This window comes from Protomyctophum parallelum (assembly GCF_964188405.1).
Source record: "Protomyctophum parallelum genome assembly, chromosome: 17".
NCBI classification, from domain to species: domain Eukaryota; kingdom Metazoa; phylum Chordata; class Actinopteri; order Myctophiformes; family Myctophidae; genus Protomyctophum; species Protomyctophum parallelum.
This window is the reverse complement of record NC_139719.1, coordinates 11,535,727-11,562,452: the sequence shown is the minus strand read 5'-3', so window position 1 is coordinate 11,562,452 and position 26,726 is coordinate 11,535,727. Positions and strand designations below refer to the sequence as shown.

The 26,726-nt window shown below is 46.3% G+C and overlaps 1 protein-coding gene across 1 annotated transcript in view; it reads left to right on the top strand.

The window, feature by feature from the left end:
• LOC310874412 (synaptopodin 2-like protein) overlaps window positions 1-18,393 on the top strand; it is a 24,850-nt gene extending 6,457 nt beyond the window's left edge. Inside the window, exons 2-5 of the mRNA XM_083787216.1 lie at window positions 1-40; window positions 292-546; window positions 1,156-1,625; window positions 12,326-18,393. The exon at window positions 1-40 is cut by the window's left edge and continues 112 nt beyond it. Of these exons, the coding sequence (XP_083643342.1) occupies window positions 1-40; window positions 292-546; window positions 1,156-1,625; window positions 12,326-15,165 (3,605 nt within the window). The 3' untranslated portion in view covers window positions 15,166-18,393. The remainder of the gene's footprint in view (window positions 41-291; window positions 547-1,155; window positions 1,626-12,325) is intronic.
• Window positions 18,394-26,726: the final 8,333 nt, after the last annotated feature.

The window sequence follows — 26,726 nt, the reverse complement described above, 5'->3', positions numbered from 1 at the left end:
TTGACATGCAGAGCTCTACGCTCAACCTGAAGGTCAAGAGGTCAGCACGCACGCTCGCACACGCGCACGCACAAGCTCGCACGCACAAAGTTGTCTGTGTGGGGAAAAATGTGCTGATGTCATGCACACACAGGCGCCCAGATACACGTCTGCACATGGCTGTGTGCATATTATACACACAGACGCAAATGGAAGTCAAAACCAAAGAAATAATGGTCCTCATCCAACATAACAAACCTATCCTCTCTCTGGCCTCTCCTCTCCTCTCCTCTCCTCCGTCTGTCTCCACAGAGCCTCCTCCCTCCCGGGCGTCCCGCTCCCTGCGCCTCCGCCCTGCTCCTCCTCCCTGTCCCTCCCCAGCTGGGCTCCGGCCCGGTGCGTCACCTCCCCTCCGGACAGCGAGGCCTACTACGGGGAGACGGACAGCGATGCCGACACGCAGACGCCCACGCACCGCCGGCCGCGGCGCACGCCCCCACACCCGCACGCCCGCTCGCCAGCACGCCACGACAGCCAGGAGGAGACGGAGACCTCGGAGATGAGCGGGTATGTGAGATGAGATGTGATTGATTGAATACTAGTAGTCAGAACAATGTAACAGCATGGATGACAGTAATACACTTGGGCTAAAAGCATATAACAAAAGAATCACACTCGTGTGAAGTGAGGGGCGCTCTTATCGTCATACATACCGGTATAGGCTACATCATCACGTACATTCCGGCCAATCATTTTTTGGCGCTCTACCTTTTTTCACTGACGAAAACTACCTCTTTTCACTGACGAAAACTAAATGGAAACTAAATGAAAACTAAGCTAAAAACTAGACTAAAATGTTTGGAAGGGACTAGTGGAAAAGAGATCCAGTACAAGTCATGTTACACTTTGTTGCATGCTGAAAATAGCAGATCTACAAGCTCACGACGAGATCGGCTATTTTCAAGTGTTTTTCATTGCCCGCCAAAACACATTTTAGTCGACTAAATCAACTGCAGATTTAGTCGACTAAAATCTCATGACATTTAGTCGACTGAAACTAGACTAACACTAAAACATTCCAGGTGACTAAAATGTGACTAAAACAAAATGAAAAGGACCGAACGACCGATTCTAAAACAAATCCCCCACTGCGTTACTCTGTCCCCGTGCGTGCAGGTACGAGAGCGCCCCAGACGGAGGGGCTTCCCTGCAGGGCCACGGGTCGTGGGAGACGGGGCTGGAGTCCCAGCTGAACGGCTCCTCGCTCCTCCCGGGGGTCCCGCGACGGGAGGTGGTCTACCAACCCCCCACGACGCAGCAGAACGACCACGAATGGCTCACCTCCTCCTCGACACACGCCATGGTCCCCCCTCACACGCTCACCCCCGGCACGCCAGAGGGCGGCGGGGGGGGAGCGCCGCTGCGGATGGAGGGCGAGCTGGGCGAGGAAGGCGACAGCGGCTTCCAGGAGGCGGCGTACGTGCTGGCGGCGTCGTCGGCGGTGCCGCTGGTGTCGCGGGAGCGGGCCAGCGAGGCGCTGATGCTGATGGGCTCCGCCCACGGCCTGGTGCCCATGGTGGGGCCGCAGCACAGCCCCATGAGCGAGGACCTGTCCACCACCTACATGGAGAAGGCACGGCAAGCCAGTGAGTAGCCTATACGTTGATTGATTGATTTATTAACAGTTTGCAGAATTACAGTACATCTCAAGCACAAACTCAATACAAAAAACTGTTAACTGTGAGCGGACGACCCCAATAAAGCATTACACTCGTTTACAAGAGGGTCCACCTTGTTCAATTCATCAAAAACATTTAGAGACGTACAAATATACACTTCTATCTAGCCAAAGAACAGACCAGGAATTCATCATGAAGTCGGTAAAAAGGGAAAAGAAACATATACATGCACATGTCTTCCATCCATGTCAGTGTGTGAGCACATGCACAGTCTTCCATTCATGTCAGTGTGTGAGTACATGCACGTGTCTTCCATCCATGTCAGTGTGTGAGTACATGCACATGTCGTCCATCCATGTCAGTGTGTGAGTACATGCACTGTCTTCCATCCATGTCACTTGTCAGTGTGTGAGTACATGCACTGTCTTCCATCCATTTCACTTGTCAGTGTGTGAGTACATGCACTGTCTTCGATCCATGTATGTCAATGTGGTTCTCAAACCGCACTGAGAGTATACTCTGAGAGAGTATACAAATCGAGGGCTCCATTTGGCCTGAAGAAGGCCGAAAGGCCGAAACGTTGCTACAACTCTTATCAAAATAAACCTCTTGAACCATCAAGTGGTGGTGTACGGGTCTCCCCTCCTTCTCTAAAACGTTTGCTGCTCTGCCAGGACCTATACGCACCTGCTGTAAAATTAAACCGGGTGTGCGGAAGTCATCTCTCGAATAAGTAGCTGTAGTCCCCCCAAAAACGTGAAAACATCACAGGCATATAGGTTAACAACAATACTCAATTACATCAACAAGAGGCATATATTGAAAATTGAAACCTACTTTAGAGTATAACCTGCTCTATAAAATCTTATGAATGCTGTGAGTGTGGGACGTACTCTCCCTACCTGTATTATTTATAAGGGTCCATTTGGGACCCCCGTCTAGGGTTTCCAACCGTCCCTTGTTTTAGAAACCAAAAGACGTGTTCCTTAAATTGATATGCACACTTTGTTCCACACTCATCTTACAAGTTCAAATTCTCATTTCTCAGCTCCTATAAGCTCATACAACAGCTGTGACACAGGTTGTAATATAATATACAAAGAACTGTACATACTGTATATGCAGTGAGATTCTATCTTTTTTTCTGGGCGACCCTTATTTTTCGTAGATTTGTTTTACGGTATTGTTGACAAATGGAAACCTTAGCGCAGCCACATATCCGATCAGTGCCGTATGTAGGCTACTGTATAACACAGTGGTTCCCAACCTAGCACGCCGTGAGTGACCCCCCAAAATAATCAAATGTGAACTGGGAACCCCCCAAAAATAACCCCCCCCACCACCCCCTAGACAAGCACATAATTATATGTAGGGGTCGAGGCATTACTGCACATTTAGTTCAACTCGGTTCCAGGCACATATTGCGAAAATAGCCGCACTACGAGGTGTTGAGTTTGTAGCTATTTTCACAATATTTGTCACAAACGTGAGCGAGAGGTTGTATGGGGATACAACACTGTATGACTCAGTGTTATGATTGTTGTATGACTCTGTTGTATGGGCCTATGGGGATACAACAGAGTCACTTTGTGCCTCTGTTGTTGTTGTTGGTGGTGGTGGTGTCATGGTGGTGTCATGGTGGTGTCATGGTGGTGTCATGGTGGTGTCATGGTGGTGTCATGGCATGATGGCACACAGAATGTGTTCCTGAGTCTACAGGAAACCTGCTGGGTGCACTTGCTGTTCGTGACATGATGGATGAATTACCTCAAAACGTTTTGGATGACGCCGTGACTTTACCTCTGGCGCCACCCTCAGGCCAAACATTACCACTTTCCACACAAGATAATTGTTGATCTCAAAGCATGTGGTTCTCAAACTCTTTCTCAAACTTTATTTTTTAAATTATCTCTGGTGGTACCCCAATCTACACTTTTAAAATCATCAGTTCATTTAACTCTGAGAGTGTAAAATGAATATACGCTCTCAGATTACTGTGACCTGCTGTGAGGGTCCATTTGGTTTCCACAAAGACGTAGAACACTAGCCTAATATTCTGAATCTATATGCTTGTTTTCTACATTACCAACCACAACAAAAAGAAGAAAAAAGAGGTGGAAAGTGTGGCAGGCCGGTAGGCAGGCAGACATACAGACAGACAGACAGACAGACAGACAGACAGACAGACAGACAGACAGACAGACAGACAGGTCCTGAACAAGTGGGCTATATTAATTTATGGTTACCTCTGGATGCGCCAGAAAGTTGCCCTGGCCTCCGGTCAAACGTAACTATTAAAATCACACCCGTTGTGAAGTGAGGGGTGCTCTTATCATCATAAACCATCATATAAGTCATCTAATCCCGGCCAATCGCTCACTCACACTTGGTCACTCCAGCACGGTGGTGTTACAGTGAAATTGGTGACCTGCTGAAATATGTGACAACTATGTAGACATAATGTTATATGTGTCCGAGCATAAATAATCAAAATTGGTCAACCTAGCGGTATTTAGGCCACATGTTTTAAGACTTGTGTGAAGTCCACAAGATGGTCACATATTTCGGCAGGTCACCAATTTCACCATGATTTGCCTGTATGCTGGAGTGACCCGAGTGTGAGTGAGCGAGTGGCCGATGATTTGGGGCATCGGAATTTGGCTTTAGAGTTTATGTGGAGGATTTGAACAGCTGTCAGGCGTGTCAAGTGTCATTAAACAGCTGAAATCTGCCCTCTTGTGGTTGCTGTAAGGTGAACCTCCCTCAAAAGTGACATTCAGTTTTTTTTGTGTAGAACTGTGACTTGGCACAATGATTCTCAAAGTGGGGTCCAGGCAGGGCCCCTCTGGGTTCCTTCTTGAGGGGGTTCCAAGTAGACCCTTACAGGTTCGTAACTCATGAGAGTGTGCAAGTGTACACACCATTAACCCAATTAGGCCTGACGTCGAAATAAAAAACATGTTCGCTCTGAAAGAATATATATTCAAAGATGTGTGCCGCATTTTCAAGATTCTTCTAAAATAGCAGACCTACAAGCTCGTAGCGCGCCACTCGGTGGCGCGCTATGAGCTTGTAGATCTGCTATTTTTCAATAGCTAAAGTATAACATAATGCTTAGTTAAAACACCAAAAGGGATTCCCGCCCAGAATTTAAACCCGAATATTTTGTACACGACAATACAATGTACACAACACACGCTCAAGACTTTGTGACATTTGTACGACACTCTGAGGGTCCGTTTTGTTTACACAATGGAACCAAAATGGACCCAATTTATACACCCTCGAGAGTTATGGCGGTCCTGCCTGGACATTCAAAACATCTGAGAACCACATGGTGATATACAACAGAGGCATTTCAACCCCACCCCCTTCCGCCCCAAGCCACCATGCACCCCAATCTATCTCTTCTGTCAGTGTTATATTTATAGGCTTTGAACCAGTCTCATGGACACAGGCAGACATAGCTCTGTGACTTACAGATCCACACAGCTGACTATGTGTGTGTGTGTGTGTGTGTGTGTGTGTGTGTGTGTGTGTGTGTGTGTGTGTGTGTGTGTGTGTGTGTGTGTGTGTGTGTGTGTGTGTGTGTGTGTGTGTGTGCATGCACGCTGTACGTCATGCACTCACATAATATGACGTTAATCAGACATAGGATAATGACATTTACCGCCAGTGAAAATCTTTTCGGTATCCCTAAAATGAAAAGAACGTATTTCAATTTACTTAATTCATTGACCCGTTTTCCTTTACAAATTGCAATCATCCTTTTTTTTAAGGGTTTACTTTTGCCCATATAACCACCAAGCCCCATTTTATGTTTTATTATAAATAGCTGATCCACAAGCTCACAACATGTCACTCATGTCATGAATCACGATGCCAGTTGAGCTTGTCAATCAGCATTATTTCTGGGGAAGATGTGTTTTATAGGTGTAGCGATCTGATCATCTGGAATAATATTATGTTGGGAAAATGACAATATATTTGGGAAAATGTTAAAGTTCCACTTTAAGAGCAGGTTTTGTCTGTGTTATATGATTTGGAAATGAAACCACAAACCTTCCTCAAACTGTCAGTTACTTCAAAAGTAGTGGGATAACTACATTTACTCAAGTATAGAGCGTCGCAGTCCCGCTCCCTTTCATGACGACGCCAGGCCCATGCATTTTCCCCATAGACATTTCAAAAATAATTTATTTAAAGACCTTTTAAGCGCCATACAAAGCCAACTCGAGTCGTGACAAATCATGACAACAAACACAATATTTTGGACTAAACAAATAATTTCAAAGAAGGAAAAAATAATAATAATAAATGTGTTTGTTGTCATGACTTCTCTCACAATGACAACTCGCTTTGTACGACGCTTAAAAGGTCTTTAAATAACTACTTTTTGAAATGTCTAAGAGGAAAATGAACAGGGGAATCATTTCCTGGGCCCTGGTAGGGGGCGGGACTGCGACGCTCTATTGTACTTACTTTATACGTACAATTTTCCAGTTTCCAGTTATTTGATACTTTATACTTTTACTGCACTAAAACCTCAGAGGCAAATATTGTACTTTAATTCCACTAGAATTATTTGACAGATTTATTTCCAAGAAGCTACTTGTTGTTGACATGTTGTCAGTTTGCAGATCGGCAATTTTTTGGCTACGACATTTGATGGTTAAAGAGGTCCAAGTAATTAACTTTTGTTTGAGAATAGAGGGTTTAAGTGTTTAAGAAAGAGTCACTTTTCTGTCTACTGCACAGTGGTGTTTTGAGGATGAAAGCGTCCATGCACCTACCTTCCTCAGGTATGCTTAGGCTTAGTGTTTCTATTTTATTGTCTCCACCAGGCCGAAGGCATGTGGGGAGAGTATGTTTTGCACTCCGTCCGTCCGCGTGTCCGTCCGTCCGTCCGTCCGTGTGTCCGTCCGTCCGTCCGTCCGTCCGTGTGTCCGTGAACAGCTAATCTCGGCCACCGTTAACCCGGTCGATGCCATATTTTGCACACACACTCCCTGGATGCCAACCATGAACCTCTGCCCCAAACTTTCCAGAACGGCCTGTTATAGCGCCACCAGGAGGCCGCTTTGTGCAAAACAAGTTTTTGCACAGTACACCTACAGATTTTGTCCAAACATCACGCAAATTGGTACACAGTCTCTCTAGAGCCATTCAACGAAACGGGTCTTTCAGATTTATCAGACTCCATCCTGATTGGTTAAGATTGGCTTCCAAAGTTCACAGGAGTGCTCAGTTTCAAACAAAATGCTGCAAATCATGAACACATCGCGTGATTTCCATGAAATTGTGCACCCACATTCCCACTAGGCCGAGGACGAAATGCCACATGAACAATTTCAACTCAGCCTCAAGGTGGCGCTATAACTGGCCGAAAAGTGTTTTTACCTCTAACTGCACGGATCTGTGGATAACCTGGTGGAGACCTGTGCCCGGAAGGGCACTTTTTCTAGTTTCTATTTTAGTTTAGTCATAGTCTTTGGAGTGAAACTTAATTTAGTTTTAGTGCCATTTTAGTCACCTGGAATGTTTTAGTGTTAGTCTAGTTTTAGTCGACTATGTCAGTCGACTAAATCTACAGTTGATTTAGTCGACTAAAATGTATCTTGACGGCATTGATGATGTAATGGCTGATTTTACACTTGCTGAAAATAGACGATCTATACAAGCTCACTACGCGTCGCAGCTTGACACGCAAACTTGTAGATCTGCTATTTTCAGCATGCAACCAAGTGTAAAATGACTTATACTGGATCTCTTGTCCACTAGTCCCTCACTAAAAAAATTGTCTAGTTTTTATTTGTTGACGAAATTGTCAATATATTCAGTCTTAGTTATAGTCATTGTGGCTTAGTTTTCATTTAGTTTCCATTTAGTCTTTGTCGGTGAAAAAAGGTAGTCGACGAACCTTTTTCGTCTTAGTTTTAGTCGACGAAATCAACACTGCATGCTTAGGCTACATCAGTTCAGATAGTCACACTCATGTTTGTTTGACATTTAACGTCTGACCCTAAACACGACGATGGCGATCATAATACTGATCCGTTGACACTACTAGAGGATGAGGGGAATGAATAGCTATGCTGTGACTGAAGTAATGACTACTGAACGCTGCAGGTAATGAGAGAAGTGTGTCCTCTCTGACATCAGGGACTCTGAAGCACAGGGCTCAGGTCGGGGCTTCCTCATAGGCCAGGGACAATGGTGACAGGCTGTCGACTGTCGACGGGGACCTGTCCTTTCTCACATTACATACAGACGCGCCAAGGTTATTATTGTCTTGCATATATATCTTTTTTTATTATGTTGTTACTTTGTTGAGGAGCGCTAACCCCTCCTATGTCCAGCTTTCCCGGTTTGCGTGAACCAGAGTAATCTATAGTAAGAGAGTGGCGACACTAGCGTTGACTCCCATTGTAACAATGGAATGCGGAAGTGCTCATTCTATCTCAATGGGATAGTTCCAGCCATAGGAGCAATGTCTGGAACCCCCTTTGCGGCGAGATCAAAGCGTGTCGCTATTCTCCTACTCTACACTTGGCTGATCGCCCCATAGCGATGATTTGATTGGCTGAGTAAAGTAGGCAGACATATTGAAGCTAAAAGTGAAGACGGAAAAGTGAGGACGCAAATTGTGATTGACCGGAATGAGATGATGTATGATGATACACACACACACACACACACACACACACACACACACACACACACACACACACACACACACACACACACACACTGTGACACACACACACGAGCCATTACAGTTGGATAAAGGGTGGCAGGTGTCGAAAGCAGCGCAGAGAATGGCAGATCAGCGACGATTTATGACCTCAGAGCTTGATCTCTATAACTGTCTCTGGTGACTCTTTCTCACTCACACACACGCACGCACGCACGCACGCACACACACACACACACACACACACACACACACACACACACACACACACACACACACACACACACACACACACAATGCCCTGCTGTCTAAACAACACCATGGGGGTCTCCCTGTCCTTGTGTTTGTATTACTATACTAATGAGTACCAGATGTCCCTGCAAGTATAGTAGAATTTCAGAAAGAGACACCGTGAGAATCATTTTCCAATACAAATGTTGGTTTTAAATGGTTATTTTTTACATTAATGACTTGCTATGTTGTGCGGCGATGTCACACACGACACAATTAGCCGAGTTGTCACTGACAACGATGCTGTCCTAAAATGATGTCCTCACAAGTATAGTAATAAAAATGCGCGTGCGTGTCTGTGTGTGTGTGTGTGTGTGTGTGTGTGTGTATGTGTGTGTGTGTGTGTGTGTGTGTGTGTGTGTGTGTGTGTGTGTGGAGGGGGGGGGGGGCATTTTGAAAGCCCAGACAGGTGTGTGATGTCTGTCAGAGACAGACAGACAGGAATAGAGGGTGACTGACATAGAGAGGGTGACATCATTGGTTTGGGTCATCGGAACAGGCTGCCCCCGGTGCCCACGGCAGGAAGCGCACGCAGGCTGGGAGACCCAACAATCTCTCACACGTCTGCGTGGGTGTGTGTGTGTGTGTGTGTGTGTGTGGGTGAGTGGGTGACTGGGTGACTGGGTGACTGGGTATGTGGGTGTGTGTGTGGGCAGGTTAGAAATACATACTCACTTTCAAAATGAGGGACTTCATAACTCCTTCAGGGTCTTGTGTAGATGGACATAGGGTCCCCCAACGCCTGGCCTACACAGGTAAGACGCACGTCGCATACATTCAAGGACACACACACACACACACACACACACACACACACACACACACACACACACACACACACACAGACACACACAAAACACACGCACACAGTATACAGTAAGACTTTACTTGAACACTTGAACATTGCCAGGGCAAAATCAATCGCAAAATACTGTAGCAAACAGTTAGTTTTGCTCCAGTGATGTAACTCTGATCTGAGCGTCATCTACAGATGGAACCATGGGGTTGTCTTTGGCTCCAGTTCTGTTATAATACCGGTTGGCATTGCAGTCTCTGAGTCTGTACTGACGTTCTGTTATAATACAGGTTGGCATTGCGGTCTCTGTACTGAAGTTCTGTTATAATACAGGTTGGCATTGCAGTCTCTGTACTGAAGTTCTGTTATAATACCGGTTGGCATTGCAGTCTCTGTACTGAAGTTCTGTTATAATACAGGTTGGCATTGCGGTCTCTGTACTGAAGTTCTGTTATAATACAGGTTGGCATTGCAGTCTCTGTACTGAAGTTCTGTTATAATACCGGTTGGCATTGCAGTCTCTGTACTGAAGTTCTGTTATAATACAGGTTGGCATTGCAGTCTCTGTACTGAAGTTCTGTAATAATACAGGTTGGCATTGCGGTCTCTGTACTGAAGTTCTGTTATAATACAGGTTGGCATTGCGGTCTCTGTACTGACGTTGATAACGTGTCTTGATCTGGTGAGCACTGAAGTTATAGATCTTGATGAAACTGCCTTCAGTCAGTGTAATGTTGAGGATGGCTTTTAACCCATTCTGACCTGAGATCAGATTCTAAAAAATGTCTTCTACACGCTGACAGTTTTCTGAAAAAGCTATGTTTCTATGTCTAAGTCGTTCTTTGATTTAAAAAAAATAGCAGACCTACAAGCTCGTAGCGCGCCCCTCTTTGGCGCGCTATGAGCTTGTAGATCTGCTATTTTTCAATAGCTAAAGCATAACATATAATGCTAACACCAAAATGGGTTTCAATGGCTTCCATCTCGTTAGGGCTCAGTCCCTTCGTGTGCTGCAGGAATATAGGAATGTGATATTATGACTAAGTCAGTAATGAATGATGCCTCGCTTCATTCGACTGCTCTGGACAGGTTGATATGATGGCTCTGTTACTGTGCGAAAATAATAATCCTCCATACAAAAAATATAAATGAATATGGGACATTTGAAGATTATAACTCGGCCCTTTTCCTCGGTTAAATTGATGTTTCCGGGCCACGGGCGGATGATCTGGCTGCTCTTTGTTGGGATTGAAAAACATCGAAATGGAATATTATTGCCCCCGCTGTTCTGTTGTGAGAGAAGAGAGCTGTATATGTGCCCCCCCCCCTGTGCGCTGTGTCTTTTGTCTGTGTTGAGTGTGTTCACAGAGAGCCTGGAAGTGGATGCGACAGCGGTTAATGTATATCCATTGTGCATTTTTGTGAGGTTATTCATGCGAGATGAGCAGAGATATTAAAGACCCACTGAGATAACAAAGACTCAAATAGATTCACACACACACCAACGCGCGCGCGCACACACACACGCACCCGAGCACACACATACCCACGCACACGCACAGCCTGATCTAACCCTCCTGGAGTGAGTGAGTCACTCAACGAAGGAAAGTAGGCACAATTCCTGCGTGTCTAAATCCTTCGGCACACACTCTGCTGTCTGTCATTGTTAATCCTCAGTCAGCCCCCCAGCGAGGAACTTTTCTAATACTGTATACTATGTCAATATAAATCAAGCTATAGTTCAATATAGCCCATCTGGATATAGTTAATTACAGACGGGTCTTGTCTTGTCTTGTGTGTTATGAGGGAGGGTGGTGATGATAGAATAGGATCGTCGAGGGTGTGCCAAAAGGTATGAAAAGACCAAAATGGTCACCCGTTACGTCCCAACGGAACAGACTTCTATGACACACTTCATACTTCATACTAAGAAGTCAGTGTTGTTTTTTGTCGACTAAAACTAAGACGAAAGATTTTCGTCGACTATAGACTAAAATGTTAATACAAGCAACACGAGCAAGCAATACAAGCAAACAATACAAGCTCACAACGCGTTGCAATGCGACACGTTGTGAGCTTGTAGATCGGCTATTGTGTGTAAAATGAGCCATTACGGCGGAATCAAGGCCCGTCAAAATACATTTTAGTCGACTAAATTAACTGCAGATTTAGTCGACTAAAATCTTATGACATTTAGTCGACTAAAACTAGACTAACACCAAAATATGACTAAATTAAGTTTCATTCCAAAGACTATGACTGAACTAAAATAGACATTTTCTGCCAAAAACAACACTGCTTGAAGTATGATTTAATCCAGTAAGTGGTTCTCCAACTTTGTTTTAATTGATTTTAATGACCCACAGCTAGCTGCATTAGACCAGTGTTTCACAGTCTTTTTATTGGGTCGCAAGTAAATATCTCCTTTTCAAAAAACACAGGGAACCAGGGGTTCTAAAACATTTTCCCTGGACCGCACTTTGAGAGTCATTGCAGTAAACCAATAAAAACAAAATCCACAATTAAGTCACTGCCATGAAATCAGAAATCTGCCATTATTCGAATAACATGTTCAATGTCGATTGGCCAATGGATACAACCTGTTATCCGTCTAATAACAAAGTAGTTTTTTCCCAAGCCAGAGATGTTATCGCCACGTCTGTTCTTCTTCTTCCCTACCAGAGACGGAGTAAAGACAGAGCATCTTTACTCATATTTTCCATTTCTCTCCCTCTCTCTCTCTCTCTCTCTCTCTCTCTCTGTCTATCTCTCTCTCTGTCTGTCTCTCTCTCTGTCTCTCTGTGTCTCTCTCTCTCTCTCTCTCTCTCTGTCTGTCTCTCTCTCTGTCTCTCTCTCTCTCTCTATGTCTCTCTCTCTCTCTCTCAGAGTTGCAGCGTGGAGAGAGCGTCGTGGAGAAGCAGGTGAAAGAGGCTCGCACGAAGTGCCGCTCCATCGCGTCGCTGCTCACCGACGCTCCCAACCCCAACAGCAAGGGGGTGCTCATGTTCAAGAAGCGCCGGCAGAGAGCCAAGAAGTACACGCTCACCTGCTTCGGCAAGGCGGAGGGCGACGCGGGCACGGAGACCGAGGGCGAGACGGAGGAGGAAGGAGGGAGCTCCTTCCAGAGCGGCTCCGAGGTCGACGAGGACGGCTTCTCCGCGGCCTTTGACCCCACGTGGGACACCGGCTACCTAGAGACGCTGGACAGGAGGAGCGCCGCCTGCCCGTCGCAGACCGTGCTGGCCACGCCCACCACCCCGCTAGCCAACCACGGCCTGGCTTTTGACACGTCGGCCTATCAGAGTCCAGGGTTTGTAAACTACGACCAAAGCCCGCGGTCGGAATACGCGGGAGTGGACGGCTCGGCCTATCCGGGCTTGAGATCGGAGGGGATCAACGGCTGGTATCCGCCAATCGGCGCCGGCCCCAACGGTAACCCCGCCCACATGTCTCCCCCGGCTCTGTCCATGTACAACGGGGGGTCGGTGGCGGTCACTCGGGCGAGCGTCGTTCTGAGCCCGCCCGCCAGCGCGGCCCCCCCAGCCAACCACTCGGAACTACACCAGAACCACTACCCCGCTAGCCCCGCTAGCCCCGCCGCGAACCCAGAGCTGTGTTCCAACAGTCTGAACCGCACCGCCCGACCCTTCACCCCCGGCCCCGCTCTCTCCCGCTCCTCCGTGGCGCCGGTTCTGTTCCGCCCGCCGCAGCCCATGAGCCGGCCCGCCGCCGCGGCAACGAGGCCCGCGGCGGCCGTATCCATGGTGAACATCCCGCCGACGCGCACGACGCAGCCTCCGCCGGAGAGCAGGAGGTCCGTGTCCAGCGCCTCCCTCTACATCTCCCCGCGAAACGGCCACGGAGGCTCCTCCGTCTACTCCCCCCCCATGGTGCACTCGCCCCCCGCCTCCATGGCCTCGGCCCCCTTCGCCCACCCCCCCGCCCCCATGGCCTCGGCCCCCTTCGCCCACCCCCCCGCCCACGCATATCCCCCGGCGGAAGCCGCCGCCCCGTTCTCCCCTCCTCCCCCCGCCGTGCCTCAAGGTCCTCCGGTCTATCCGTCGTCTGCTCAGGCCTTCACCCCTCACCCTCCTCCGCCCTACTCTGGAATGTCCGCCCCACAGCCCCCTGCCCCGGCCCCCCAGGTATACGCCCCGGCCCCCCAGGTCTACGCCCCGCCCCCCCAGGTCTACGCCCCGGCCCCCCAGGTCTACGCCCCGGCCCCCCAGCCTCCTCCCGCTGCTCCTCCTCAAGCCACCGGACCTCCCCCGCCGCCCCAGTTCTTCAACCCCTATGCCATGCCGTCCCCCGCGACCCTGCAGCAGCAGCAGCCCCCTTTCGCCGCCAGTGTGGCGACCACAGCTCCGCCCCAGGCGGCCCCTCCCCCTCCTCCCCCCACTGCCGACTCGCTGTCTTCCCGCGAGCAGCGCGTGTCGGTGCCCGCCGCGCGCACCGGCATCCTGGCGGAGGCGCGTCGCCGCAGCAACCAGAAGAAGCCCATGTTCTGCTCGGTGCAGAACAAGGACGTGAGCCCCAACCCGGCGCTGCTCTCCATGCTCCAGAACATAGACGACCAGGAGGACGACCCCGTGCCGGTCGGCCCCAGCTTCCTGACGCTCAACGGGTCGTCCGGGCCCGCCGCCGCCGCCGAGGCCGGGGGCCACGAGTCGGGGCCCGAGGAGGACTGGCTGAGGCTGGGCGCCGAGGCCTGTAACTTCATGCAGGCCCGGAAGGGCCCCAAGGCGCCACCCGTGGCCCCCAAGCCCCAGCACGCCCCCCCGGCCGTCGTCCCTCAGCTGGGAGGGAAGGGAGGGCAGCTGTTCGCCCGCAGGCAGAGCAGGATGGACCGCTACATGGAGGAGCGCTCGCCCTCCGTGGCCTCGGCCGTGCCCTACTCCCCCGCCCAGCCCCGGGACGCCTCCCCCACGCCGTCGCTGCCCGCCACCTGGAGGTACAACTCCACCTGCCGCGCGCCGCCCCCCATCAACTACAACCCCCTGCTCTCCCCGTCCTGCCCGCTCAAGGCCCAGAAGACGCAGAAGGCCGGGCCGGCGGTGAGAGCGGCGCCCGGAGGTACCAAGAAGGGCAAAGGCAAGGTGGGCATCAGCGCCGTGGACATCATGAGCCACAAGCCCTACCAGCTCAACTCTTCTCTCTTCACCTACGGAGGCGGGGTTCCTCAGAGCGCCCCGCAGGCGCCGGCCAAGACCGCCCCTGTGCGCGAGGTGAGGCGCTTCTCCACGCCGCCTCCCGTGTCCACCGGGCCCTCCCTGAAGGTCATCGCGCCCCGCTCCGCCACCACGCTGGGCGAGCCCATGATGTGGCGCTCCGATGACTTCGCGCCCCCCACTGCTCCGGCGCCCTACCAAGCCTACCAGCCACCGCCCCCGGCGTGCTCCTACGGCACGCCGTACCAGCCTCAGTGGGGCGCCGCCGCCGCTCCGCTGTCTCCCCCGCATCACCCTGCCCCCACCGGGCCCCTCCCCCAGCTCCCCACATTCTCCTCTCCCGCGTACCCCGGCCCCCCGACTTTCACCCACCTCCAGCAGCAGCCCGACAGGCAGTTCAAGAGCAGCCCGGATCTGAGTCCTCTCGGCCCCAATAACGCCGGTCCTTCCAGACCCATGCAGTCCAGTGTCAGCCAGGGGGTCCCCAGGCCCAGGTTCAGCGTTTCCAACCTGGGCCTGCAGCCCGGCGTGTGGCGCCCGGGATCCAACATGAACTGAGAAGAGACTCCGTCCGTCCGTCCGTCCATCCGTCCGTCCGTCCGATGCACTGAACGGATCGTCTAACTGCGGGAGACCAGAGCTTCAATCAAAGCCCCGTTAAATGGTTGCACGTCGGTGTTGCTCTGCCAAAAATAGCAGATCTACAAGCTTGCTGTATGAGCTTGTGGATGGCCGTATTTTTGGCGCGCGACACCGGCGTGCAATAGAGTATTAATCAGGCTATATATTTTGCTCCTTTTCAGGATGGATTGAAGTTTATTTTGAAGTCCCACATAAGGTTTCATGTGAATATATCGCGACTGTAACTCACATACATAGCACGCCTTATCAAGTTCACCGGAGGGTTTCACCCATCGCATTCTGTTGATATAATTATTAACGGGAACACCGGCGTTTGTAAAATATCTGCAAGGACTCTAAGAAAAGGCCAGGTTGAGAAAACACGAGAATGATTTTAAAAAGGGGCACACGCAGACAAGTGGCACGGCTCGTCGAGGACAGCCGAGAAAGATATTGTTTTCTGTAAATATTGTTTTCGATGTGAATGATAAAAGAATTCAGTTTGAAAAGACAGACGAAAGAATGGAGGATGTAGAGAGATATAGAGTGTGTATGTAGAGAGATAGAGAAAGGGATGAAGAAAACAGCAAAGAGGACTGAATAATACCTGATGAGTAAAAGTGTTTCTGCCGAGTTGTAAAAGATGGGGATTGGATGTACAGTATAGTCTCTAATACTAATAGATCTATATATCTGCCGTCCCATCCTGATGATATAATTATAAAGGTATTTGTAGTTTCTTTAATTAATCACATTAAAAGGTAGGGGAAGTGATATAGCTTTTGTTTCAAACTAAATGTGTTTGTGTGTGTGTGTGTTATTTTTTCTAAATTAGGTTAAAGCCCTATATTCCGATAGTAATCATTTCTATATAGACTATAGCAATGATTACGTCATAGAAAATACATTTTCAGGTGGGTTGCCAATTTCACCCAATCAGGAGAGAAACTACCCATCTGCTTCTGTTCCAATTTTGTCCGCTCAATTCCACTTGTTCAATCTGTATCCTGTGTGAGTTCTCTCAGCTAAGCCCCTCCCCAAACTGCTATGGTCAACAAACAAAAAAATACATGTATACTGAACAAACACTCAGATAGCAATGATTGCTATCAGAATACAGAGCTATTTAACACGTATTTTAACAAAGTTATATCACTTACCCAACCTTTAATGTATATAGATTTAAAGGTATATTCAGTGATTTCACTCAAAAAACCTTAGGTTTCGTTTTTGGCTGGGACCTAAGCCTTTCATCCAATCAGGATAGAGAGCCAAAAACGAAACCTAAGGTATTTTGACCCCCAGGGGTTAACTGGGGACAGGGAGGAACTCCTTATATGGTCAGCATACTCTATAGTAGAGAGGATTGTCACAACAAAACAAAAAAATAAGTGATATTTGAATTAAGTGAAATCACTGAATATACCTTTAAGTGAGTGTTGCATTTCTCAGAAGCCTTTTGACTGTTTATTCTGTGAGAGTATTTTGTTGCTCTATTTGATCTTTTTGGGGTCTTTTTTCACGCGGTGCAGAGCATACGTTTTGTGACGGAGAGCACATAGAGCTACTACTGTAGTAGGGGAGGCTTTCTTTTAGATCAGTGGTTCCCAAAGGGGGTTCGGGGACCCCCAGGGGTCCTTGAGGGAGTTCCAGGGGGTCCCCAGCTAAATGAGGAACCAAATGGACCCTAATGGGTCTGTAACTCTGAGAGTGTACAAATGGAACCAAACGGACCCTAACTCTCAGAGTTAAATTAACATTGATTTTACTATTTAAATTGGGGTCCCTGAGATATACATGCCATTAAACGGGGGGGTCTGTAGATTAAATAAAATAACATTAAGCGAAATTGGAAATTGAAATTAAGCGGGTTGAGGATCCACTGCTAGAGCTGTAAAGGTCTTCTCTCATGGGGGTCCCTGGCATTATCTCTTCAAATGGGGGCTAATTAGTGTCAATTTGGGGGTCCTTGGCGTGAAAAGGTTTGGGAACCACTGGTTCAGATTAGCGCTCTGATAGGTTGGGATAAAAGAGCTGTGTGACATCATGTCAGTTTAGCAGTGGTGTAAAGTAACTATAAAGTACATTTACTCAAGTACTTTACTTGAGTGTTTCCAAAGTTCTGTACTTTTATGTCTACTCCACTACAGTACATCTCAGTGGCAAATATGGTACTTTTACTCCACTACAATTATTTGAAAACTAACTAAAGTTATAGTTACTTTATAGATTTTGATTATTATTACAAAACATACGTATACTTTAACCACTTCAGCCCTACATTTCGGCCATTTGAAAAATAGCTGATCCACAAGCTCACAATGCGAGCATGTAGCTATTTTCAAAGGAGTTTTATACATTTGAAAGGTTTCGTGACATAAATTTTTTCATTTAGGTTTTAGTACCTCAATTAAACCCAAAAAAACCCTGAACTTTGAACATTAAGTGGATTTTCTGTGGTCTGGAGTTTTCTCTGGGGTTTGGAAGCCTTTTGAGGTCAACATCACAAACGGCAGGAAAAGCACTTGTTTGAGCCAGAAACCCCCAGAAAGTCTACTGAATGTTAAAAGTTCAGGTTTTTTGGGTGCAATTGAGCTCAGAAAACCTAAAAATAAATGAAGAAAAATTACAAAAACCTTCACAATCCCTTTGAAAACTTGTGAAACGGGACATTGTGCTATACTTTTGGTACTATAAGTACATTTTTGATGCCAGTAATACTTTGTACATTTTGAATTCCAGACTTTTACTTGCAACAGAGTATTTCTACATTGCAGTATAGAGGGTATACGCATGACATCATCAAACCAGGAAGTTACAAATAGAAAAGTCCTATCTGATTGCATTAAACAACGTTAAACAATGTTAAACTCACTTTGCCTGTTGCTTTGCCACTCGATTTGCCACTCGATGTGCCATTCACTTTAAGCATGCGCATACCCTCTATAGATACCTAAGGTAAAAAAATGAAATAAAAATTGCAAGTACTTTTTCCACTGTGATTCAGTGAGCACACACAAACACACACACACACACACACACACACACACACACACACACACACACACACACACACACACACACACACACACACACACACACACACACACACACACACACACACACACACACACACACACACAAATAAAAATAGACATGACTCACCTCCAGCTGTCACCGTGTCTCTTCCTGTGTCGTCCTGCATGCGCCACACCTCCCACTCTCACAGCAGCGTTGCCACATTTAAGAGAAATAATAAGCAGCCAGGTCAATGAAAAAAACAACATCACAATATAATAATGCTAATAATACAATATAAATGATTGTATTACAACTCAGTGATAATTATAATACAATATAAAGTATTATTAGTATTATTATTATTATTTACAACTATGATAATACACTATAATGATTATAACTGGAATATACGTAGGAAGCCCAACAAACCCACGGTGAGGCCTTTAGGAGGGCCATGCGGAGCCTGCAGCACCACCATGGGTTTCTGAATGTTCTCAGAGCCTGCATCTCCCGCATGCTGGGGGTGGCTGATCTACAAGCTCACAACGTGTCCGGACGCGACGCGTTGTGAGCTTGTATATCAGCTATTTTCAGCACGGAACACATTGTACGGCGAAGAATAAAGATGTCTTTTGTTGGCCGTTCGTGGCGATATTATGGACACGTACCTCCTCGACGCGATAATAACCAACTAAGCTATTGGAAGCTATTTTTCGTGGCACATTATGTTTAATCAAACAAGTGTTAGGAGTTGGGACAGTGTCTGTCAGCGTGCATGATCATCATGCAGTAGCTAGATGTGCGCTCCAGTGGCGAGATTACTTCTCCTTTTGGCGAATCTTCTTCACTTCACAGTGAAGAAGATTCACCAAAAGGGGAAGAAATCTCGCAAAAGCTGAAGAAGACTCGCCGGGTCGAGTCCTCTCGTATTCAGGTGGAGCCTGCGGAACCACCATGCAATGACGTTGCTAGGCCAGAAACCCTTATGACCGTAGGATACATCACCGAGGATACGTCCCAGGTGCATCCATGCAATGCATTTATTTATCTTTTAAGCAATATAAAGTATCATGATGTAATACAACTATGAAAAACTACTTTTCTGGCCTTGTTATAGGCTTACATGCAAACAGAAAGAAAATCTGATTGCATTAAATTACGTTAAACAAACATTAAACTCACTTTGCCACTCGATTTCTCATTCACTTTATGCATGCCCTCTATACACTGTAATGGATTATTCTTTTTTAATAATTTATTTACCCAGGGAAGTAGCTGAGCACAGGGGCTCATTTTCAGCAACGCCCTGCACATAGAAACAGACACACACACGCACGCACGCACGCGCACGCACACACACACACACACACACACACACACACACACACACACACACACACACACACACACACACACACACACATTAAAACCTGGGAGCTGACCAGTACAACCACAGTCTTATACTGTTGGCCACTAAGCAGCTCCAGGGGGAGCAGTTGGGGGTTCAGTGCCTTGCTCAAGGGCACTTCAGCGGTGTTGGGTGAGTGATGACAATCACTTCCCCACCCGAGGTGATAATTATAATACACTAAAATAGATTGAGAGTGATTATAATACAATATAAACTTCTATAATGCATCAATTTACACAACTTGGTCTAAATACAAAGTCAGTGAGCGATCTGTCATCATGAAGTGTTTGGCCCCCGCTTAGCCTATAGCTCAGACCCACCATGGAGGTGGTACTTTTTAAGCACTAATTTAGTGCCACTTTGACACCACTTAGCCCAGTGGTGCAAACGGTGGTACAACCGTTGGGGTGGAGTGATGTGAGGCCATGGCAGTGGAAACCAAGGTCTCCACACACCGAGTGCGTTTTTCGGATTTTTAGCTGCGTTTCTCCATCGATTTTCCGAAAAATGCGGCCGGTGTGCAACCACCTTTACTGTGAATCTCCCATAGAGTTGTGATGATTCCCTGTTTTTGGCTAGAAGTGTATATTTGTATACGTCTCTAAATGTTATGATGAATTGAAAACGGTGGACCCTCTTGTAAACAAGTGTAATGCTTTATGGTGACTGTCGTCCACTCGCAGTTGACAGTTTTTTTATTGAGTTGTGCTTGAAATGTACTGTAATTCTGCAAACTGTTGATAAATACTTAGTTCAATCAATTGTTTCCAGTACTGGAAAAGCTGCCAATACTGCCTAAAATGCTGGTATCGGTGAGTATGCCATGCATTCCCATACCACATAATTTGTCACATGATGACTGATATGCCATTTACATTAAGTACGTTCAGATTTGTGGACAAACACATTATGTTTGAACCACAGCTGATTCTACAAACTGTTCACAACTATTTTCAGTCAATCAATCAAAGTTGAAACGACAATTCGGAAGCAAAGCAAGCCCCCAAAAAGCAACTACTACAAAAGAAAAATCCAACCCAGCTACTGTACCAATATAAGCGACTTTACAGGAGAAAAAACAAGGCAATAATGATATAGCTTATAATAAGCAGCCATGGCAACACTGACTCTCACATTGGGTCTCTCTCTCTCTCTCTCTCTCTCTCTGCTGACGCAGACTATGGCAAATTGAATAATGTGTGCGTCTTTGAGACAAAGTGGTGACTCAAGGATGCTGGTGGTGTCGCTGCAGCCGTCAGACAGAACTCCAGGCTGCTGAGGCTGCAGTGCGCCACAGAGGGGCGCTACAGGCACTGTTACCAACCCGTCTAGCTGTTAGAATCAGCTTGCCAAAATGTGCTTGTTGTGTCTCAATATACTATAGCTATATGTTCCATGGTTAAATAATAACAAACGTACAAGTTAAATATGAACTTTTAGCACAACTCTTACTACTAAGAGTACAAAGAGTATAATGTGTGTGTAAACTACTACACTATTACAATATTTATTTATTTTAAATGTCACGCACATATTTTTCCAGTGCATATGGCAGGCCTTGTTGACGGATTTGGAAGAGATTTTGAAGGTCAGCTGGTTCCAAAAAATTAACCAGTATTTTAATTGTATTGTAATTGTGTAAAATCCATGATAACATTGGAATGAATGAGCCTGTCTGGGAAGTGTCCAAGTGGGAGTGTCTAAGTGGGAGAGGGCGAAGGTGAATTGTCAAAACACTGATTTTATATATTTTTTGATTATATTAATAATCAACCACTTAAACCCTATTTCATACTTTGGCTGCAGAACACAGGCTTGTAGATCGCGGCTAGCGAGTTTCTTCATTTCTTTTTGAAAAATGTGACTACTTTTACTTTGGTATATATACTTAAAGTATATTTTGATGACAATACTTTCCTACTCAAGCAAAATCTTGAATACGGGAGTTTTACTTGCGACAGGGTCATAAATGATGTTTAGGAAATGGACCCTTGCAGGTCTGTAACATGTGAGAGTCTACAAATGGAACCAAATGGACCTTTACAGCCCGGTCAATTAGGTTTAAACATAGGCAGTATAGCCTGAAAGACTGCCATAAATTGTCGGCATTAAACACATGCTAAAAACATGCTAACTGTCAGTAATAGATATGCCTGCAGTTTCAATTAGCCCCATCGATGATGTCACTGGTAGGCGGGTTTCTGTATAGTGTCTCCTCTGAGACACAGGCGGGGGTAGACAAAAAAGGTTATAATGAGCATAAGTGAGGACTGAGGACCAATTATATGAAGATAGGTAGAAAAATCGTCCTAGCGGTATACTGCCACTTCTACTTAAAAATGTTAAACATCTTGAGTTGGCCTACTTCTGAAACGCAACAGATTGATGGCCCAAGGGGGCGGGGTCTGTGAAAACCAACTGAATAAGGGGATCTATAACCTCTGACCCTGAACCCAGATCAGGTGACACGCCGTGCTAACTTTAGCCCCGTTAGTGCCCGTTTGTGGACCATTAGCTGCAGCCGTGCTAGTTTGGTTGGTATACGACAGTATGGTGGAAGAAGCACTGATGTCAAAGTAGAAAATACCACAATGAACAAGCATAAAAAAGGACCATATTCACGCGCTGTGAGCTTGTACATCGGCCATTTTCAAAAAGCCCAGGTTTGAAATAGGGCTTAAGTGGGCGCTGTATTGTAATAATATTGGAAATCTGCAACTAAAACTCCACAGTTCAAATAATTGCAGTGGAATAAAAGGTATATGCCTCTGCGACATACTGTAAGTCCCTGCGACATACTAGCGTCTGCGTCATGTCCAGGGGGTGTACTTGTACATCAAGCTGCCTCACGCTACAGAAACAGGAGATAGGCTCCTGCCCCTATGGGCCTCATGGCTCGGCAAGGCTACTTACTTACATGCCTCTATGATGTAGCGGAGTAGAAGTATTAAAGTCTCAAAAGTAAGGCCTAAGTAAGAAAGAAAGAAAGCAAAGCAAAGTAAAATGAACTACATTACTTCCACAGCTGTCAGTGCGACATAAAGAAAACCATGTCTGCATACAGTACATGGTCTTCTGTGCAGAATGCAGAGTATGCCATTGATATACAAACATAGCCTATACAGGCCACAGCTGCTAGCTAGTAACTGGGCTGGCACAGCAGGTAATCTCACTGAAAGGGTTCTGTTCCTCCTTCTCTCCCTCATTCTTTCTATCTCTCTCTCGCGCGCACACACACACGCACGTCGCACACGCACGTCGCACACGCGGCCCATTTCACCTATTTTTGGAGCTGTTAATCCGCAGTGATTTATTTAGCCCACGCAGTCTTTTTTTGTGATTGAAAGTGGAGACAGTCTGGCTGGTTGTCTGTCTCTCATTGTCACCGACTGTGTGTCACAGTGTGTGTGCATCCGGAGAATAAATAAACCAAAGGGTGTGGGGGGGTTAAAGGTGAGGCGGTGAAGGTCAGTCTAGGTTGCCATTCTCATTCTCCTGTAGGCTACTCCCTCTTAAACATTTCAGGGTTATTATTACGGATAATGTAAACGACATTCGTTTGTACAACAACAGGCTACTGTACTGCGAGAGCTAATGCAATCACTGTCGGGCAGAACCCTCTTATCTCCATATTTTAAAACCTTTTCCCCGCAAATGAATGCCTATAATTACTTCGTCATGCTAATTACTTCGTCATACCACAGAAAAGTAGCAAAATCGTTTGCTATTTTTAAAAATTAAAATCCGGAAAAGTAACAGTTTTGGATATAATGAACATCAACTACACTATAGGGTATAACATATACCATATACTAACATATTCATAACATATACCATAATATACTAACATAATTATTCATAACATATACCGTATACTAACTATATTAAAAAATAGCTGATTTACAAGCGTTGTAGATTGCCTATTTCTGCCTCACGACACCAGCGTACAATTATAAGTTGGAAAAGAAAAAAGAAAATAGGGCTTAAGTGTTCTCAACAAAACAACAAAACAGTCTGCCAAACCAAATCATAAAAACTGTTCAATAAAAGTCATGATTCATCTCAGTTTGTCTTTATTGAGATGTCGTTATATAAACAGAGTGAAACAGTAAAATTTCGGGGCAGCGGTGGCCTAAGGGTTAGAGGAGCGCCCTTGTTGCCGAAAGGTTGCCGGTTCGATTCCCCGGACGGGCAGGAAAAATCTGGGTGGGGAAGTGATTGGTCATCACTCACCCAACACCGCTGAAGTGCCCTTGAGCAAGGCACTGAACCCCCAACTGCTCCCCCTGGAGCTGCTTAGTGGCCAACAGTATAAGACTGTGGTTGTACTGGTCAGCTCCCAGGTTTTAATGTGTGTGTGTGTGTGTGTGTGTGTGTGTGTGTGTGTGTGTGTGTGTGTGTGTGTGTGTGTGTGTGTGTGTTTCTATGTGCAGGGCGTTGCTGAAAATGAGCACCTGTGCTCAGCTACTTCCCTGGGTAAATAAAGAATGAAACAAAAAAATTGAAAAATAAAATACACAATCAGCTCAATAACATAACATAAGCGTATACTAGGTAACTATAAAGGCCTATAAGCATTCAGTAATTGTCCCAACATATAACATTACATAACCCACACACAAGGCAAGCAATCAATCATAATACAATTCTGAGATGAAGCTTACAAAACATGACTCAAGTGAATTATACACAAACAAAACTTACAGGGGATATGGTTTCAGGGCAAAAACACAGAATGGCAGTAGCAGTTTGGGTGTGTGTTTGTGTTTGCTCCTTGACTGCTGGAGGAAAGAACCGACTACTGCTGTACTGCACACCTGAAATGAGTGAACATCAATTGGCTGCACAGGCCACACATGAAATGACTTCTCCTAATTACACATCACATAACACAAGTGCACACAATATGCCATAATAGTGGAGGAGCTTAGGGAGAGATAAGGGTGATTTAGTCTAAAATTAAGCGCCACATTTTGCACAGATGTAACCCAGGGCATGCTCTGATGATTTAGCTAGGGCGCCCGAGCCGGCGACCTTCGGGGTCGCCACAGCAGCCAAATCCATATGGCCACCATTGACCAGTAGCATGTGGCGGGTCAAACTAGGGGGTTTTCATGATTCTGAATCCATTCCAAGCATTCATTTTGCACGAACAATTCGCCGGCCATAGCCAGCTTGCCCAATAATGTGCCCAAATCTGATGACCTCGTCACATTTGTGATGCCGCAAGGAAAGGAAAAGTGCAGAAGCTGGGTTGAAAACACAAAGGTGAAGTGAGTGATGTCAAAGCGGACCAGAGGTGTAAACGGCACTTCCGCATAACCCTAAAGGGCAGTCCATACTGTCTCCGACCATCAAACTTTTTGTCGGAAAGCTCCGGTACAACTACAACGTGACGTCACTCGCAACTTCTGAAACGCATTCCTCCGAATTTTTGTTCTGAAAGCTGCACTCCCAGGTGTTGAGACTCGCCGAATTAAAGTCTGATCTTTCAGACGAAAAGTTTGGTGGTCGGAGACAGTATGGACTGCCCTTAACCCTGTATGACAATTTGGCCACAGGACTGCGAACCCAAATGAACCTCACTGGGGAGACAGAGAGAAAAAGTTAATGGACCACTTCAACCAATTATTCACAGGATATTAATTTTCATCATTTGTCCTCACTAATGCTCGTTATAAGCTTCATTCCACTATTTCTGTCTACTCACTATGTGTCTCGGAAGATGGCTATAGCTGTGCACAGTTCAGAACCATGCCTACCAGTAAGTAACCTCATCGGAAGGCAGGTTTGGTCATTTCAAGCGTGTTGTTATTTTGTATTCATACAAGAACAATGGCTTCTGTTTCAGCATGCTAAAAAAAAGAATGTAGTTTCTATTAGCTTGGAATCCCCGTCGATGATGTCTGAGACACAGAGCAAGTAGCAGGGATGGAAAAGGGAGAGAGGAAGTGGTATACTCGCATGTTTTACTTAAGTAAAAGTATCAATACTCCAATGAAGAAATGGTATACTCTCTTACAAGTAAAAGTGCAGAATTGTTGCCATCAAAATTTACTTAAAGTAAAAGTACAACATTTCAAATGTATACAAATCTTTTGAAAAGTAGATCTGCTATTTTCAAATGCCTGAAATGTATGGGCTGAAGTGGGTAATCTATCTTAGTAACAAAAGTTTTCATATTAATGTACTGGAATAAAAGTACAATATTTGTCTCTGAGATGTATAGTGGAGTAGAAGTAAAACATATTGGAAATACTCAAGTAATGTACAAATACCTCAAATTGTACTTAAAGTACAGTACTTAAGTAAATGTTTACAACACTGGCAAGTAGACACAAATGGTGCCATCTTACGGGTATCAGAGCAGACCTGGTACAGGCTTTAGTTCCGACATACAATTGGTCCAACTGTCATTACACCGAACAACCTACCTCAAACCCTAACCTAAAATAATGAATAATAATGAATTGCATTTTTAAGTGCTCCAAATCGCTTTACAATGGTTCATTCATTCATACATTTGGAGGTGAAGTGGCGAACAGTCGACGCCAGCGTCCTCACTTCCCACATTCACACACCAATGGTGGCAAGTTTACACCGACCGACTCATTGGAGGCAATGTAGGGTTCAGTGTCTTGCCCAAGGACACTTCGACATGTGGACAGGAGGAGGAGCCGGGATTCGAACCGCCGACCCAGGGATCATTGGACGACCTGCTCTAACTCCTGAGCCAAAACCGCAAGCACGTCGGACCAACGCATGTTCGGGAGCGACGGGTAATTTCCACATGTCGGGATCTTTGGTGTGTCGGATCTGCATGTGCACCTCAAAGCAGACCAAGAACAGGTTATCTTTGGTGTGTCGGATCTGCGTGTGCACCCCAAAGCAGACCAAGAACAGGTTTCCTCCACAACGATGGCTGCTGCTGACTGACCCCGTTTCACTTCCCCACGGTCTCGTTCTGCATAAGGGGAACATGCCCTTGTCTCAACCCACCACCCCAATGGAACCCAGACGGTATTTGGCGTACATTCCCAGAGTTACAACTAACTGGATAAATCAA